The following is an 18,925-nucleotide window of genomic DNA, read 5'->3' on the forward strand; positions in this document are numbered from 1 at the left end:
ATTAAAATCATTCATTTTTAATATTTTTAAAGTATATTGTTGAATTAGATTTGATATCATATAATTTTACTTTGAAATTTATATAATTTTTTAGCTTCGATGCGAAGCTGAGAAGGTATTGGTTTTACTATGTGTTTTTTTTTTTTTTTTTTTGTGTCTGTTACCACTTTTTCTCAGCTCTCACCGAACGGATTTCTTTCAACGATACGTCAAAAGATCACAAATTGTATCTAGTCGAAGACATTACCCTTCAAAATTGAAAAAATTTCCCTCGTTCCCCGTAAATGGGGGAAACCTCCAAAAAAATTACAAATTTAAAAATCGCTAATTTTCGAAATTTTTTCAATTTTTTTTACAAAAATGAACATATCAATATAATTTTTTTTTTTATAGATGCTTGATGACTTCACCTATTATTTGGTATATTTTTTTTGTAAATTTGACATTTTTTCTGCCCACAGGGGGGGATTTAAAATGACAACTTTTTCACAAAAAATTAACTTTTTCAACTTAACTTTTGAAAATGTTCCGGAAGGTCTGACACTTTTATATATATCTTAAATTAAAGCTTATGTAATATCCTTTAATTTGAAAAAAAAAAATTTGACCTCTGGACTTGTCTTCGTGGTGAAAGTTGACATCAAAGTTAATAAAAAATTACGATTTTTGTAAAATAATTTTTTTTTATATTTTTAACTTAATAATGCTCTAACTTTTTCAAAAATGAACATATCAATATAAATTTTTTTTTATATAGTTGCTTGATGTCTTTACTTAACATTTGGTATATTTTTTTTGTAAATCTGACACTTAACCTGCCCACAGGGGGGGATTTAAAATGACAACTTTTTCACAAAAAATTTACTTTTGCAACATAACTTTTGAAAATATTCCGGAAGGTCTGACACTTTTATATATATCTTAAATTAAAGCTAATGTAATATACTTTAATTTGAAAAAAAAAAATTTGACCTCTGGACTTTTCTTCACGGCGAAAATGGCTACCGAATGCTATTTTCGTGTGAAAATTCTCGATTTTATTATTCATATTATATTATATTTTATAATGCTATAACTTATTGAAAAGTTTATGGATCCACACAATTTTTTTATGAGAAATAATATTTTTTAATAATCCCTTTTTCATTCGACATACTTTATCTTAATTGAGATATTAAGGAACCAGCAGATCAAGTAGCTTTTGGAATAAAACACCAATTTTTTTAAAATTAAACACTATCTAAAGATTTGCATCGAAGCGTTTATTTTTGATAGTGATTTTAATCACTGTCAGATATCATTATACTAGATCCAACTATACCACGTCACAACTGTGCCGCGACCCCCCCTGCGCTGGGTTTTTTTACTCTATTTGTGTGTGCTACTACCAGTCTATAACATTCCAAATTTTTTCGTAACATGTTGCTATATAAATCATAAATTTAAAAAAAAATGATTTTTAGTTTCACCTGAATTTAACAATGGATGAAATAAAAAATTTACTGTAAATAGTAATTATAAAATTTCCTGATTGCATATTAATCTTAATAATACCATTTTTTCTATTTAATGAGTTCAAACTTACAAATTGAGCTTAAAAAGTTATGGTAATAAATTCATTTTTTTTTTTTATTATAAACTTTCACTTTAAAGGACAAAAAAAAGTAGGTTAAAAATTAATACTTTTAACATATTAAAAATCAATAATAATTTGAAAACAATTAATTATAAAAATTATATAATATACAAGTAAAAGAATTACTAATCTGGATATAATTAAGTAAATAGAAGTTGATATTGCTTTTGTAATTATCCATCAATTTCTTAGAATTAAACACTATCTACAGATTTGCATCGAAGTGTTTCTTATGATAGTGATTTTAATCACTGTCAGATTAAATCTATATTGTACCTAACTATGCCACGTCCCCACTGTGCTGGGTTTTTTTTAAATTATCATAAAACATTCTAATTAAAGATGACAATTTCAAACTTGAAAGTTGATCTAAAAATAAATTCAACCATATTTTATTATAAACTTTCATAAAAATTATCTTTATATACCCAAAAAATAGCTTAAAAATGATATTTTGCACGGATTATTTTTAACATATTAATTATCAAAATCAATAATAATTTAAAAACAAATTTTTATTTTTTATGTAAATATTTGTTTTTACTTCTAACTAATAATCTTACAAAGAAGGGACACAATGAAAATATTTTAAAAAAGCTATCAATAAGTTTGTTTTTTTTAATAATTTCGTATTTGTGTGTAGCACCACTTTTGCATTTTGATTCGTTTTAATTTATTTAATAAATCAAATGAACTTAATTCAGAAATCAAACTAACGCCTCAATATTAATAACATAACGTGTTCTTTTAATTTTATCGTATATTCTAGACTTTAAATCGCTTGATAATCATGCAAAATATATACTTGTCATACTCTAGGATTCTTTTCGGTATTTAAATAAACTTCACCTATTGTTTTGAGTTGTTTTATAAATTACGTGAATCGTATTTTAATGCTAATATTATATTGTTATTAGTTGTTTTATCATTGTATTATAATTATCTAAAATTGACTACGCCTCATTAAATATGACGTAGGGTCAAATATTTAAGAATAGCTCCAAATGAAGGAGTATTAACGAGATATTCTCGCCTAGCCTATTCGGTCTGGAAGTTATTGCTTGCTGAATAACATTTCTGTAAAATGGCTGTCATGTTTTAAAGTGGTAAGATAGGTCAAACAAAACGTTTCGCATCCTCCAAGCCATTACGGTTAATTAAACAGCTTCCCTTTCTTTACTTTACCAACATTGACTCAAACACCTACTAACGTTTATTTCGTTTATACTCAATTTCAGCATAATGTAACATACTGATGGTGGCGATGACCCTTAACGAGTGCTATAGAACTAGGCTGATGCCAAGATTCAGAAAGGAGTAAAATTTATATTAAATATTTATATTATGTTAAAACGTATAAGGTTGTTGTTGTGTTATCTCTTTTATGTGGTATCAACACTCATTTGCTCTAAAATACACTCTATTCCCACAAACTTTGATGTAGTTTACATAAGTATATATTATTTTACGTTATTATAATAACGACTTCTTTGTCATAATTATTATTATTTAATATAAATCGTTTAAACATTAATTATAACTACACTATTAGTTCTTAGAATAACAATAACAATAAATTTTACTCTACTTTTCTTTACTCATTCTCGCTAAGATCATCAATAAATGTTGGACAACTTTACATACACATTTCCATTAAAAAGAGTGTATATATTACAATTTTTGTAAAAGTTTATTTTTATTTTTATCGTCCAATAAAACTTATATAAAGTAACTTTTATAAGAAAAAATTATATTTTTTAATAATTTTTAAATGTACACAATTTTTACAATTAATACTCAACAAGTAAAACCAATTCTGTAGTTTATATTAAAATTTGATGTCATAAAAATGGATTTTTATTTACATTTATGAAAAAGGTTTTCATTAAGTTGTATAGTTCTTGTTTTAATATAAAAAAACATATTATACCATAAAATTATAATTCAATTTTATTGGAAAGGTTTATTTTTTACATTTAAAATCAATTTGTATAAGACATTATTGAAATTAAAAATTTACTTTCGATCTTCTGAAAAATTATTAAAATTGACATCATCTTTTAAAAAATTGCTATAAAATAAATCGCATTTTATACCGAACAATTTATGAGATATAAAATAAACATTTTTCTATTCATAACTTTAAACTTAATTACTTATAATATTACATTTCATTTTAGTGCTACTCTATTTTCGTGGATTTTCATTCATTTTATGTCTGATACGATGGAAAAATTTCTATAAGAGGAACACAGACAATGCACAAATAATAATATCGCCACAATCAAAATTGTATCGATGACAAAATCTACATGTTACTGTCAAAGGACATATAAATATATTGTAAGTTCCATCTAAAGTTCATAGACGACTTCTGTCGGTTGAGAAAACAATTATTGTATTATGTTCTCAAATGTTATATCAGTAGCTCATATCCGTTCAGATTTTGTTATCTGAAATTCGTGTTTATACCTTTCAATTCATAAACAATTCCTCTCAAACCCACCGTAAATTTCAAACTATAAAACTTCTATCTTAAAATGGTTTGGTAATGACATTTCTACAGATTTTAACTGTCAAACTGATAAACTCAATAACAAAAATATATATTATGTTACCTCCAGAATAATTAATAAATAAAACTAATACAGAAAAAGTGACGACATATAATAGTTTACACAATTAATAGATAAGTAATCTAAAGTTTTAATCAAGGAATAATTAATAAAAAAACAAATTTAAATTAAAAAATAATATACTATATATTATTAGGATTATACACTGCATATTAACGCATAAAAAAAATTATGTTTTTATTTAAATTATATAATTAACAAAAAATTAAAAATTTTGTGTCAAGCCCTTCAATTTTTATACGTGTTTACCATAAAATTAACAACTAATAAATAACTTTCTTATAACTTCACATTAAAAACTACAATACTGAATTATTAATTATCAATTTCATACTATATTTAATTTCTATAATAAATATTTATTCGTATAATATATTTATAAATCATAATTATATTGATCCATACATTTTTTAAACATTTTTAGCATTATAAAGGTAAAATTATAAAATATAAAACCAAGATTTTATTCACAAAAATAGCATATTTTTTAATACGGCAGCCATTTTTAACATAGAGACTATGACGTTTAATTAACTTTTTTTGTAAAAGTTGCCATTTTGAAACTCCTCGTGGGTAGATAAAGGGTGAAATTTGAACAAAAAATATACCAAATAGTAGTTAAGTATCTAAGGTATCCATAAAAACATTTGTATTATTTTTTCATTTTAAAAAGTAATGGTAGTTTTAAGAAAAAAAAGAGTTAAAAAAATTTGAACATTGGAGATTTTTTAAAATTTACGTTATTTGGGCATTTCATTCAATTACAATGAATGAGGACAATTTGTTCTATTTAGACGTATTGTTAAAAGCAATCGATTCGGTGAGAACTGAAAAATGTTATAAGAGACACAAAAAGAAATATGATAGTAAAAATGAAATCTTCTCAGCTTCACATTGAAGCTCTAATTAAGTATATTGTCTAATCTAGCTGTTCCATTACTTTTATAGATAATTTGGAAATTAAATATTTTTCGTAAATATGTCGCTGAGATTTAATTTTTGAAGAGGACAAAAATCGAAGAAAAATTGATGAACCAAAAAAATGTTCTCAATGACTATGTGATTTTTATGTAAAAATATTATGGTAACGAAATTGAAATATAAAATTCCAATACTCAATTAAATCACTTAAATCCTAACAATCCCATTCCTATAGTATCTAATATTACAATTAATACAACATTTGTCGAACACATTTCAGAATACATTTCCGTAAATTAAATTTAGATACCAATTAACCTATTGGGATACCAAATGACCAATCTATATTTCTAGTAGGGTCAATCCATGCCAAATCATCCAGAAGTGGTTGCACGAACACCTCATATTTTTCTGAAATTTTCAGATTTTATTCATTATGCTATATTTAGATTAAAACAATTTTTTTTTTTTTTTTTATGATCTTCCCATTTTTATGGCTATTTCAATGTAAAAAAAGTTAAAAATAGCTAGATCGTTAAAAAACACACAGATTATTCAATTTCAACTCAATCGAATTCAAATTTTAGATTTGACTCTATTATAACTTAAAGTTTACATAAAAAAAAAAAATTATGAGAAATTTTAAACTTTAACCACCTCAGAAGAACAACAAAACACCTAATATGGGATTTAAATTATGTAAAAGTATTCCCGGGAATAGAGAAAATCACAGATTTTTATCAATTAATAACAATACCATAAGAAGTCTTAAGATATCATTAACTGACATTTATGAAGACACAGTATTCTAACTACTAAAAAAACCATGATTATAACTATATTATCATAATAATTTTTTTTATTTATTTTTATTTTCGAACTAAAATAATGAATTGAATATTTATAACGTGTCTAATAATTATATTGAATTATAATATATTACATATATAATGATATACAAAAAAAATTACAAAAATGTGGTTTGAAAACAACAAAAAACTATCATTAAATTATTTGATTTCTACTGATTTTCTAATGCTAAATTTTACATGTTACACATTTTTCTAAAACTTCAAATTTTTATGGTGTATAAAACAGATGTATATCTACAAAACTAAAAAAAATTTTTTTGGAAATTAGGTTACCCAACAGAGATATTGCAATTAGAATACACGTATTTTTATAAAATTTCTAACTTTATAGGCCTCTAAATCCCAAGATAATTGTTGTAAATATTTGAAATTTAGTTGAAACATAGATTGTATACTATACAATACCACATGTAAAAATCACAATAAAATAATAACTTCTTAATGGTTTTAAGTGAGATCAAAAACGCCAATTTTCACAAAAAAAGCACCATTTTTTGAAAGTCATTAAAGTTTAAAAATTTCTCAAAATTTTTTTTTTTTTTTTTAATGTAAACTTTAAGTTATAATAGAGTCAAATCTAAAATTTTAATTCGATTGAGTTGAAATTGAATAATCTGTGTGTTTTTTAACGATTTTGCTATTTTTAACTTTTTTTACATTGAAATAGCCATAAAAATGGGAAGATCATAAAAAAAAAAAAAAATTGTTTTAATCTAAATATAGCATAATGAATAAACTCTGAAAATTTTAGAAAAATATGAGTTAAATATTTTTCAGTCTTAAATGAATATTTTAAATATACACTTAATTTTTAATAATATTAGCCACGAGTGATCAATTCTTATTATATAAAATAACCCATCTGATGATACAGTATTTTGTCATTTAATTTTAAACTTTTATTTACTAAAATACATAATGCTTTTATTCTTAGATTTAAAAAAAAAATTATTTATTCATATTTGTCCTAAACAGCAATTTTAAAAATACATTTTATGACTATCATTTAAATTATGTACACTAACAATATAAAATGTATACGTATAGTTTATGGGTCATTAGTTTGTGAATCTTAGATTAATATAGCGTACCTCATTAAATTATAAAAATGTATTTGAAAAATTTTATTTTTGTAAATTTTATTTATAATGTTGTAATTATAAATGCTGGGCAATGTTATTCTACAAAAAACAATGATGAAGAATTGATAAATCTTATAGATCGAGTTAGCACAATGGATAATACAACAGATAATAATACAACAGATAATAATATAACAGATAACAATACAACAGATAATAATATAACAGATAACAATACAACAGATAATAATACAACAGAAAATTTTGAAGACGAAATTAATGGCGAATTTGAGTTCCCAACATTAATACTTGAGGAAAATCTCAATAGGGTAATTTATTTATTAAACCGAATGATTAATTAATTATTCCTCGCACAGTATCTTAAAAAGTACAAAAAAAAAATTACTACTTATCTTATCAATAATTTATAGTTTTTAATGTTTTATAAATAAAACAAAATCTTGTTGTGTTTTCCCTTTCTTATCCCTTAAACATATATCAACTTGGGTTTTTATAATGGAATTATTTGAATTTAACTAGTTTCAATATTGGAATATGATCTGATTAATAAAATGAATAATTAGAACAACTTTTGAACCATTATTTAGAAAATATTATTGATATTATTAGTGGAAAGAGTAGCACGACTCAGAATGTCTATTAATAAAAAAAAAAAAATAAGACCCATGTCTTACCACCACCCTAATTTTTTAAAATATAGATATCTCAAAAATAATGGTTTAAAAGTTATCCTAATCAAATAATTTTCTATTAAGTGTACTAGATTAATATTTATTTGACATTTAAAAAACTTTAGTAGACATATTTTTAAAGTGTGAGAAATGAGGTACAACTAATTTTTTGTGTTTAATTAATAATTTGTAGATTATTTTTAATCATTTAAAACTCTTAATCAATCATCCGTGTATATTAAAATATTAATTAGTTGCACTTTATGGAAACAATTTTATGCTAAGTTAGATTTTTAGCTACGGTGCGAAGCTGAGAAGGTATTAATTTTACTATGATGTGTTTTTTTTTTTTTTTTTGTCTGTTGCCACTTTTTCTCAGCTCTCACTGGACCGATTTCTTTCAACAATACGTCAAAAGATCAAAAATCGTATCTAGTTGAAGACATTACCCTTCAAAATTGAAAAAATTTCCCTCGTTCCCCGTAAATGGGGGAAACATCCAAAAAAATTACAAATTTAAAAATCGCTAATTTTCGAAATTTTTTCATTTTTTTTTCTTAAAACTTCCATAACTTTTTCAAAAATAAACAATCAACATAATTTTTTTTTATACTAAAACCTTAGATATTTCCCTTTCATTTGATATCAATTTTTGGAAAATCTAACACTTAACCTGCTCATTGGGGGGGATTTAAAATAGCAACTTTTTTACAAAAACTAACTTTTTCAACTTAATTTTTGAAAATGTTCCGGAAATACTGCGTCCTTTAAACATATATAAAATTAAAGCTTATTTTATGTACTATAAAATGAAAAAAAAAAATTGTCCCGACGACCTATCTTCTATGCGCAAATGGCTACCGTATTCAAAAATATACTATTTTTCTATTAAAATTCTAGGTTTTATATTTTATTTTATTTTAAAATATCTTATTAAGAGAATACATGGTGAAAATAGCTACCGTATTTAAAAATATGCTATTATTGTGTTAAAATTCTTGGTTTTGTATTGTATTTTATTATAAGGGGATTACACTGATTTTCATAAATATTATATCAATCTAGATGACATAGTATAAAAATTTAATCATATTTAAATTTTTTTGGTTCTTTGAAGTCGAGAAAAATAACTTTAAAATTTAAACTAGCTAAATTTCCATTTTTATTAAGTGACGAATGAGACGTACGGTTTTTGAGACGGTAACACTTGAGTCTTTCACGATTGTGGCACTGAATATTTTTTTAATTCTTTTTGAGTTAAAAAAAAATGTTTAACTCATTTGATTTTTATCTCATTGAGATTCAATAACTTCAATAAATATCAAGGATTCCATTACTGTAGTCTCCTCTCGTGAGAAGAAATTCATATTAATATTATTTTACTATGTGGTTTTTTTTTTTGAAGCTATCATTTATTTTCTCAGCTCTCATTGGACAATTTTTTTTTTTTTAATTAAACACTATCTAAAGATTTGCATCGAAGCGTTTTTATGATAGTGATTTTAATCACTGTCAGATATCATTTATACTGGACCCAACTATGCCACGACCCCACTTTGCTGGGTTTTTAAAACAGTAAGTTTATTGAAACTAGATGACTTTAATTGCACTTTATTAGCTATTCAAAAATTAAGTTCAATTATTTTCTTTTACATTCTGCACTAAAGATATATTTTTTTAACGCTGTTTAAATACCTGAGTATTTAAACAGTATTCCAACAGGAACAATCATCCTGTTGAATATCAAATTTTAGCTTCAATATGAAGGTGAAAAGTTAAAGAAATGCTCTCACTAGTTCAATTTCTTTCAACGATACATCAAAAGATCACAAATCGTATCTGGTTGCAGACATTAACCTCAAAAATTGTAATTTTTTCTCTCGTTCCCCATAAATGGTAGAAAATCCCAAATTATTACGATTTTTAAAATTTTTTATACTTTTTTTTCTTAAAACTGCCTTAACTTGAAATGAACAAACCAAAATAATTTAACTATTAATCTGTCAGAGATAGGATTCAAAATAACAATTTTTGAACAAAAATTTAACTTTTCCAATTTTACTTTTGAAGATGTTTTGGAATATCCGAACTTCAAACAGATGTCAAATTAAAGCTTATGTTCCATACTTAAAGTTAAAAAATACCTTATTTTCTATGGAGAAATGACTGCTGAAATTAAACAAAAAATGTAATTTCTATGTAAAAAAAACACTGTTTATTGTATTATTACTTTTATATTTAAAACTGGCATATCTTTTTCAAAAATGAACAAAACAAATTAATTATTTTTATATAGTTACCTTAGTTATTTTCCTTCTATCTAATATAATTTTTTTTTTAATTTGACATTTTACTTATCCACGGGGGTAATCAAAATAGTAACTTTTGCACAAAAATTTTACTTTTGAAAATGTTTTGAAATATCCGAGCTTCAAATATATGTTAAAATAAAGCTTATGTTACGTTCTATAAGTTTAAAAAAATTGTCTTCTATTTTTAATTAATTCTTGAAGTTCAACAAAAAATATTATGTTGGTGTAAAAATCAACCTTTTGTAAAATGATGAAACAAAATAATTTTTTAACTTAAAACCTTGGGCATTTTGATTTCATTTATTATACATTTTTAAAAAATCTGATTTTTTACCTGCCAGCAGGAGGGCATTGAAAATAGTAACATAAAATTTAACTTGTTTATAATTGGATTACTATTAAATCACATATTACTTCATATTAATTTTTACTTCAACCATCTGATGATAAAGAACATATTATAGTAAATTTAAAATATATATCAAAAATTTTTGAATATTTTAGAAGCTATTTCAAAAAATTTAATATTTACTATAACCCTGTACTTTTAAAATTTGTTCTTTTTTATTTTAGGACAGAGAGTGGAAATTGTATCCGAGGCGTCAAGATAGTTTTACGTTAGATTTTTTACAGGCATTAAGTACAACTATAACTTACGAAAGTGATAAAATTTTGATTACTAATAATGACATACGTTTGCTATCAGAGATTGTTGAATTTAATGAAGAGAGATTAAAATTATTAGAGAAAATTAAAACAAAAATGGAAGCATTGCAATGCGTTTACGCTTTTACCGTACTGGGTTACTTACATTTGTTTGCTTCGAATTATAGTAAAATAAAAATATTAGAAATTGGAAACTATCTAAAACTTATTTTTTCAATATTTTATGAAGTAAAAGTATCAGTTCACAAATATTTTTGGCTTCTTCACATTAGAATAGCCGCATATGATACTTGCTATTCCGATCAAGATCCTAAATTTTTTTTCTTTGATCTAAGCAATCACATACAAAACATGGAAAAATTGTGTGAGAGTTGTGTGGAAAAAACTTACTTAAAATATAATACAGATATACAGGTAATCATGGAACAATCTAGTATCGATTTTGAAGTATTAGTAAATACAATTCCAAACATTCATAATCATTTTATTTTGAGGAACTATAAGTTGGATGATTTGGCAGAATTAATTTCTTATATTTGTAAACCTAACGGTCCAATCAATTGGACCAAAGTAATGGAGTGGATAAAATATAGTCGATCTGAGATAATATTATCATCTATAAATGGTGATTGGAATCGAGATCCATATAGAAACATAAAGTACCAAACGTTATTGCTACGTGTCATATATGCTAATGTTTTATACCACGTTCTCATACATTTAAAATCTTACAGTTATAATTTAATGTTTTATGGAGATACTAACAGGAACCCTATTATTGCTGCTAAACTGAAACAGTTTTGGGTCCTTTTGAAAGAACCTTTAATGACTGCTATAAAATTATTAGACGTATATAGTGGGATAATTTGGAGTTTATGGTACCATATGATGTCGGAAGATATTGAAATTCTTACCATAGATGATATGATTCAATATTTGGATGTAAAACTATCCGAAGAGTTAAAAAATTTGGGAGTCGATGAATCACATAACCTATTGAAAGAATTTGAGATCATTCAAATTGATGAAACAACCGACATTGATTCCGAATTAGTGAAAAATAACACGACATCATTACAAAAGTACTTAACTAAAATAGAAAAAAGAATAAACCCAATTAATTTTTATCTTATTCGATTTTTTCTCAACGGTCAATACAATTAAATTTATATATGATTAAGGAATATTTTGATATTTTTTTAAAGTTATAATGGTGAACAAGGGCCACCTAATATCATTATAACTAATTTAAAAAAATAATAAATAAAAATTATAAATTTTAAAAAAAGGTTCTCACAGGAATAGTACTTTAAAGTTTCAAATTTTTGAGTTAACATACATGTATAATATTTAAGGGTTTTCTATATTAACAGTGCTGTATTTATAGATGTTAATTCACAACATTATGCCTAATATACTACTATACTTTAAATATATCTGTTTATAAAGTCATAATTGTCAACAAACGCTACGTTTCTGCGATAGCGACGTCATAAAAAAACAATTAGTTACCAGTATTTTTAATCCCCCATGTATTATACATGTATATTAATTCAACAATTTAAAACTTTAAAGTTTTATGTCTAATAAATTAATAAAGTTATGTTAAAAATTCAAATGACAATTACTATTAAAATAAAACCTCAAACATTATATTAAATTCAAAGTATGTTATTCCATTAAAAAGAAATATTGACGCACTTTCAAGTCATGAAGGATGAACTTAAAAAATAATACATAACTAATAATTCAAAAGTAACACACAATTAAAGTCATCCAAAAAAAAATGTTTAAATTATTTTAATTCTGTAAGTAATTAAATGGGTTATGATAAAAAAATCACTCTGTATACAGTAACAATCAATTATTTATAAAAATTGTTTTCTTTATACCGTTAGTAATATAAAAAATTATCGGATAATAATATATTATATATTTATTCTTTATAAAAAAAACACATGGTAAAATTTGTTGGAGATATATTAATAATTTAATATTCAATTATCAGTACAATACCAAACCTATAAAATAAATTGTAGAAAATTAAATAATTTAATCATAAATAATAACGTTTTTTTAATGGATTTCTATCTATATAAACTTTTATTATTTTATATACCCATTGAATTCCATAAAAACACCGGAGAAAAGTTTGAAGACTTATTTTTTAGCGCATCTATTTTTTCAATGTCCTACGTGACTTGAACAACTTTTAAGTATAAACGGAATGATTCTTTAACCATGTCCTACTTAATTAATCAAAAAATAAAATAGTATGGATATTTTTTTTCAAATTCTTTTAGATACATGTTTATCTAAATTTGTGTATAATGAAGTAATTTTTATATTCATCCTTTATACGAGGTACGTCCAGAAAGTAAGTTCCGTTGGACAATAAAAACGTGTAAATTTGTAAATTTTAATATAAATTTTATTTGAATATAAAATTATAAATTTTATTTGAATATAAAATACAACTTTATTTTTCAACATAGTTACCACCATTATTAAAGCACTTATCATATCGAGGTACTAGTTTCTGTATCCCTTCATCATAGAAAGATGACGTCTGTGATTGTAACCATGCGCTAACAACCTTTTTCATCTCATCATCTTCGTTGAAGTTCTAGCCACCCATAAATAATTTCATGTGTAAAAAAAGATGAAAATCACTGAGTGCTAAATCTGGACTGTAGGGCGGATGATTAAATTGTGTCCCATGCAAAATCTGCAAGTTGTTTCGTCACATTTGCTGTGTGCGGGCGAGTATTGTCGTTAAAACAATGCCACGGCTAAGCATACCTCGTCGTTTATTTTTTATTGCACTAGGTAGTTTTTTAAGCGTCTCGCAATAAGAATTTGCGTTGATTGTTTGACCACGCGGTAAAAATTCTACTAACAAAACTCCTTCTCTGTCTCAAAACACCGTGCACATGATTTTTCGAGTAGTCAGTGTCTGTTTAGCATTTTCTCCATAAACTTCACAAATTTGACGATGAATATCAACTGGTTTGATATTCTTTGCATTTAAAAACTCACATATGGCGGAATTTCCTATTCGTTTATCCATTTAAAAACACTCGCCTCGTGACGTACGTACACTAACTAGTCACGGAATGGTTTTAAAATGTTCCAAATAAGTAAATGAAATAATCGGATATGACTGTAATTAAGATAACATCGCAAACGCGATAAAAATAGAAAACGGAACTTACTTTCTGGACGTACCTCGTATATTATAAGGATGTCAAAATTACTTTTCAAACGGTAAAATAAATAATTAATTAGCTTATTTATTAGATATTTTATTTAAAGAAAATGACTGGTCAATATCAAATGTTTGACCAAAATTTTAGAAGTTATTAATATTATATACGTTTCTATCAAATTATATATATAACTTTTTGCATTATTTGATTGTAAAGATTCATAAAAGATTAATAAAAGATTTTAAAAAATAATGACAAGAAAAAATGTCATTTATTATTGTAAAATACAATTGAAAAACACAATTTATGATTTAACGCAATAAAAATATATACGTGTTCATTTAAGATCAATTTAGTCATATAAAACGATAAAGTTTTGTATAAAAAAATTAGTATGATTTATGTTATATTTAAACAAAAATTATACTGTTTTTTAATATCCAATTGTAAAATTAAAAATCTTTACAGTTTTTATTAAGTTGATTTTTAATTTTGTAATTTTATTTGATAATAAAATTATTAATAATAATAAGTTTAGTATACATTTTAATAAAATAGCTTTATTATGCAGTTGGTCAAAAACTTGTCCGTCTACTATTATTACTTAATAATTTTGATTTATATTTTATTCTGAAAAATATACATTTTTTTAGGAAAATTAATCATAAATTAATGATTTACATATATATTTATAAAAAATATAAAAAAATTCTCTGTACAAAATAACACTGAATTTTCAAGTCGTCTGCCTATTTTATCTCAGAAATGTTTTATTAAATTCAACGATTTACAATATATTATACAGATAAATGTGATTTATTGAATAATTTATTTATTTATTTATTGATTAATTAATCATTATCACTGAAAGAATTACCACCTTTTCTTAGTTGAATTACTAAATCACGGATAGCAATGATATCTCCACTGCTTTATTTGAACGTGATGTACGTTTTTTGTTTTTGTTTTCGAAACATTCTTAGTATCGTTATTACTATCGTCATTGATGACTATTAAAACAAAACCGCCATCTTTGCTACTTCATTTTTCTATAATTTTTTACATTTTTATAAATATACTTACTATAATAATAATAATAATAATAATAATATTAAAATTAACTAATTAACTAAAGAGAAAAACATTGTTATGTTTCTGAATAAACGTGCGTCAAAATATAAAGTTTTTCAAATTTTGAGTGACCGTTTTTTGTTGTTGAAAAAAATTGATAACAGTATAGGGAGACTATTTTTATATACTGTATTTTACTAAAAGTAAAATCAATAAATTTATAAATTATAAAACAAACTTGGGCAATGGTAGAGTGGTAAATGCGTGTTTACCGGGCTGTAACAGTTTCTAAAGTGACTTGTTCATATAGTAGTACCCTTAGTCATTATACTTCATTAAGCACAAGCTCGACCACTGCGTGCTCATTCTATATATACAATAAAACCTTATTGAAACATATGTAACATAGAAGTTCACTTCATATAAAGATCCAATCAGTAATGATATTGTTTTTTTTACACCTAAACCGTAAATCAAACTACAAAATCGATTATATTTCTTTTTAGTTTAATCAATTTTACGTCTTGTATGCGACCCATTAGGCCAATCTGCTACACAGCGTTCCATGCGATAGCACTAGATCTTGGACTGCAAAAGACGTTTAGGGGAATGTTTATTAGAACTGAAAATGCACACAATATATAACATTTTTTCTAGTCACAAAATGCGTTTTTGGCAACATGATGTGCGGTCTAGGGGCCAAAACCGTTTTTTCTTCTCGATATATTTATTTTCCGGTCGATTTCGGCTTTAAGTATAATAACACTGTCGAACAACCATTGAGCTTTCCACCGTTGGTAATCGTTTATCACCGTCGCTTAACGAAATAACAATTTGACCGCCAATAACGTCCAAGCAAAATAAATTAATGAACCGTGATGGCTTTTCACGGACTTCCGAACTTTATTTCACGTTATTTTTAAATTAAAAAAGTGAAACAACGTTACGTTATTCATAGCCAAACATTGGTAATTCAGTTAAGCCTTTTTAATTCTAATGTAAATTATAGATTATGTTAACAATTTCAGACTAAGTATATGTTTATGATGATATAAAACATTTTAAATTCAACATTTTTTATCTTAACAATTATTTACTATGATATGAGTTTTCATTTCACTATGTAAATTGTATAAGCTAATTTATTTTTATCGTACTTTCAATAAAAAAATATATTATTTCAAATTATTAATTAGATTTAACTAATTAAAACATATTATAGAAAAATTTTAATTAAAAAATTATAATCTATAAAGATGGTTAAAAATCAAACAAAATTAACCTTCTTAATATATTTATGCTTTAATAAATTTCATTATTTGAATTTTTTTTATTTAATTGTTATATTGTTATAAATGTTTATTTCATTTTAATAAATTTATCCAAGTCAATTTATTATTTTTCTATTAGTTTCTTTATAGACAGATACAGATAATATATATAGAAAGAGAGATAGAGAGAAAGAGAAAGAGAGAGAGAGTTATTCACTTATCATAAACCAGTTAATATATTGAAAAATAAGAATATTATTAATAATTCTTTTATTGGTTTATTTTAGTTTTTATGTATTTATCATTATGAAGTATTTTTTATATTCATCCCTCAAACAGTATAAATGTGTCAACTTTCATTTCAAATGAATACGCACTTAATTAACTAACTTATTTATTACATAATTATTTAATTAAGAAAATAACTGGACTATAAAAACTTTTGGACTACAAAAGTTATTAATAGTTTTAATAAATAACTTTATTAATTATATAATAAGAATTGATCACTTGTGGCTAATTAATTAAATAAAATTAAAACTATGTTAAAAATATTATTAATTTAAAAAACTAAAAAATATTAAACTCAAATGCCACAAAATCCTTATGAGGATTCTTGTAAGGTATAATTATACGGTCGTTATGGACTGTATGCAAATTTTATTCCAAAAGAAAAGGTTAAAGAAGTTAAATTAACGTAAACAATGATTTTTCTTTTTTTTCACTTAATATTAAAGAAACAAAATATTTTAACAGAAATATCTCCTGGCCAGAAACTTAAACTACGGGGATAGTATTAACGGGGGGGAGTAAGATTACAATATATTAATTTTAAAATAATTAAATACAATGATAAATAATCATACGATTAACTGATTGATGGTTCTGTAATTTCCCATCCAACGAAGACTTTGACAGATAAGGTATAGGTAATACACACAAAACGAAATTTGTTAAACGGCGTAAGAATGATATAACGTTAAAAGCGACGGTATAAAACGATAAAACGTTAAAACGACCGTATTTACAATTAATTTACGAAAAAGGGCGACGGTCGGTCTGCGAAAATACGTCTTTTTTTTTTATTTTTGGCGGTAGGTAGGCGGCAGCTGATAATCAAAACGCGTTTTATCACTGCTTATACAGTGATTCCCAAACAGATACCCTTATGATATCCTTGTCAGGTATAATGGATGAATATAAATACTTCATGATTGATCAATTGAAAAAAATATGTAAAAGAATATAAAAATATATCTTCAATATAATTTTTATTTTTCAAAAAAATAACTCGTTCATGATATAAGAATCATTTATTTTAGGGTGTTTAATAACTGAACTAATTACCCTCAGTATCATAATGTATAATATTTATGCGATATGATAAAAATTACGACTGATCATCAATGTTATTTTTAGATTTTTCATGTCTATTATTATTGTCGACATTTGTTAAATAAAACTTTACTATGATTTTTTTATTTAAATCTCTGTCAAATGTTTTAATTTCGCATTTCTATTCATAATAAAAATGTACTCATGACAATGCTTTTATTTAAAACGCTATCAAGTGCAATATATAGTAACAGTGAATTGTAATATTGTTAAATATTTTTAAAAAATCTATCATACTACTCATAAGAAAAATACATTAAAAACAGTGAAAATTATAAGATTCACAAAATCTTAGGATGATATATTTATAGTCACAATTTTTTATGTGCTTGAAAACTAATGGAAATGTTCAATTGAACATTCAAAATCTGTTTAGGCATTTTACATATCTTTAGAGTAATAATATAGTATTACACGGGCTATGACACCATTTATTGAGAAAAGCTAAAATATTTTTCTGTCACAAAAAGTTTTCACTGGAGCCATTTTACACGCTGTATAACTTAAATCGGTCTTTTAATATAATCGCTTAGCTTCGCCGATAACACTCACTAGCTCTATTCATAAAATATTGTGTATGCATTATTTTGTTCCTCTGGGAATTTTAATGCTTCACCATCGCATAGTAAGTACACCTTCTGAGCTGTATGCACAGACACGTTTTTCAGCAACGCTTTCATTGAAATGTGTATAAAAAAATAAATATGGACACGCAACAGAAGAACTGCCGTGTATACTGTGACACAAAGCTGACTGGGCGGTATTTTGGCTTTGTCAAACGCGACTCCCATCAAGTGGCCCGATGTAAACTTTATATTCATCAAGTATACACACACATTTACCAAACGTGAATAGTAATGCAAAATTTAAAACTTATTCAATGGCATCTCATGAAAGCTTGAATGTATTACGACTAATAGTCTATTTCTGAATTATACTAGCAATCTTCAAGAAATTGAGAATAATTTTATTTAAATAAATCCATTTTTATTGAAAAAAAAAAAGCTGCATGCTATTAATTTGTATTACGAGTAAACCGGTAAGTGGTACTTAAAATACTTTTTTAGTGTTAAATAGTACTTGTTTATTGCTTAGAGTATGAGTACCACTTATTGACATAAAAGTTGACCCTTATTATTTTTATGGAACATAAAATAATTTT

The 18,925-nt window shown here is 24.6% G+C and overlaps 2 protein-coding genes across 2 annotated transcripts in view; one reads left to right on the forward strand and one right to left on the reverse strand.

Annotated features, from left to right (window-relative positions):
• The window catches only part of LOC126897671 (uncharacterized), a 31,486-nt gene extending 17,563 nt beyond the window's left edge, over nt 1-13,923 (reverse strand). Inside the window, exon 1 of the mRNA XM_050671441.1 lies at nt 13,317-13,923. The gene's annotated coding sequence lies outside the window, so the exon portion shown is untranslated. The remainder of the gene's footprint in view (nt 1-13,316) is intronic.
• On the forward strand, nt 7,114-13,322 carry LOC126897674 (uncharacterized). The gene is made up of 2 exons (XM_050671449.1): nt 7,114-7,476; nt 10,725-13,322. Exons 1-2 carry the CDS (start codon nt 7,174-7,176, stop codon nt 11,979-11,981), a joined length of 1,560 nt encoding a protein of 519 aa, XP_050527406.1. The 5' UTR covers nt 7,114-7,173; the 3' UTR covers nt 11,982-13,322.
• Nucleotides 13,924-18,925: the final 5,002 nt, after the last annotated feature.

Source organism: Daktulosphaira vitifoliae, unplaced genomic scaffold (assembly GCF_025091365.1).
Source record: "Daktulosphaira vitifoliae isolate Bord-2020 unplaced genomic scaffold, ASM2509136v1 Scaffold_2, whole genome shotgun sequence".
NCBI lineage: Eukaryota > Metazoa > Arthropoda > Insecta > Hemiptera > Phylloxeridae > Daktulosphaira > Daktulosphaira vitifoliae.

Bases quoted from the DNA above. Each gene is read 5' to 3' on its own strand.
- LOC126897674 (XM_050671449.1), top strand. From the start codon at position 7,174: ATGTATTTGAAAAATTTTATTTTTGTAAATTTTATTTATAATGTTGTA. The intron at 7,477-10,724 runs GTAATTTATTTA...TTTTTATTTTAG, and splicing joins TTGAGGAAAATCTCAATAGG to GACAGAGAGTGGAAATTGTA.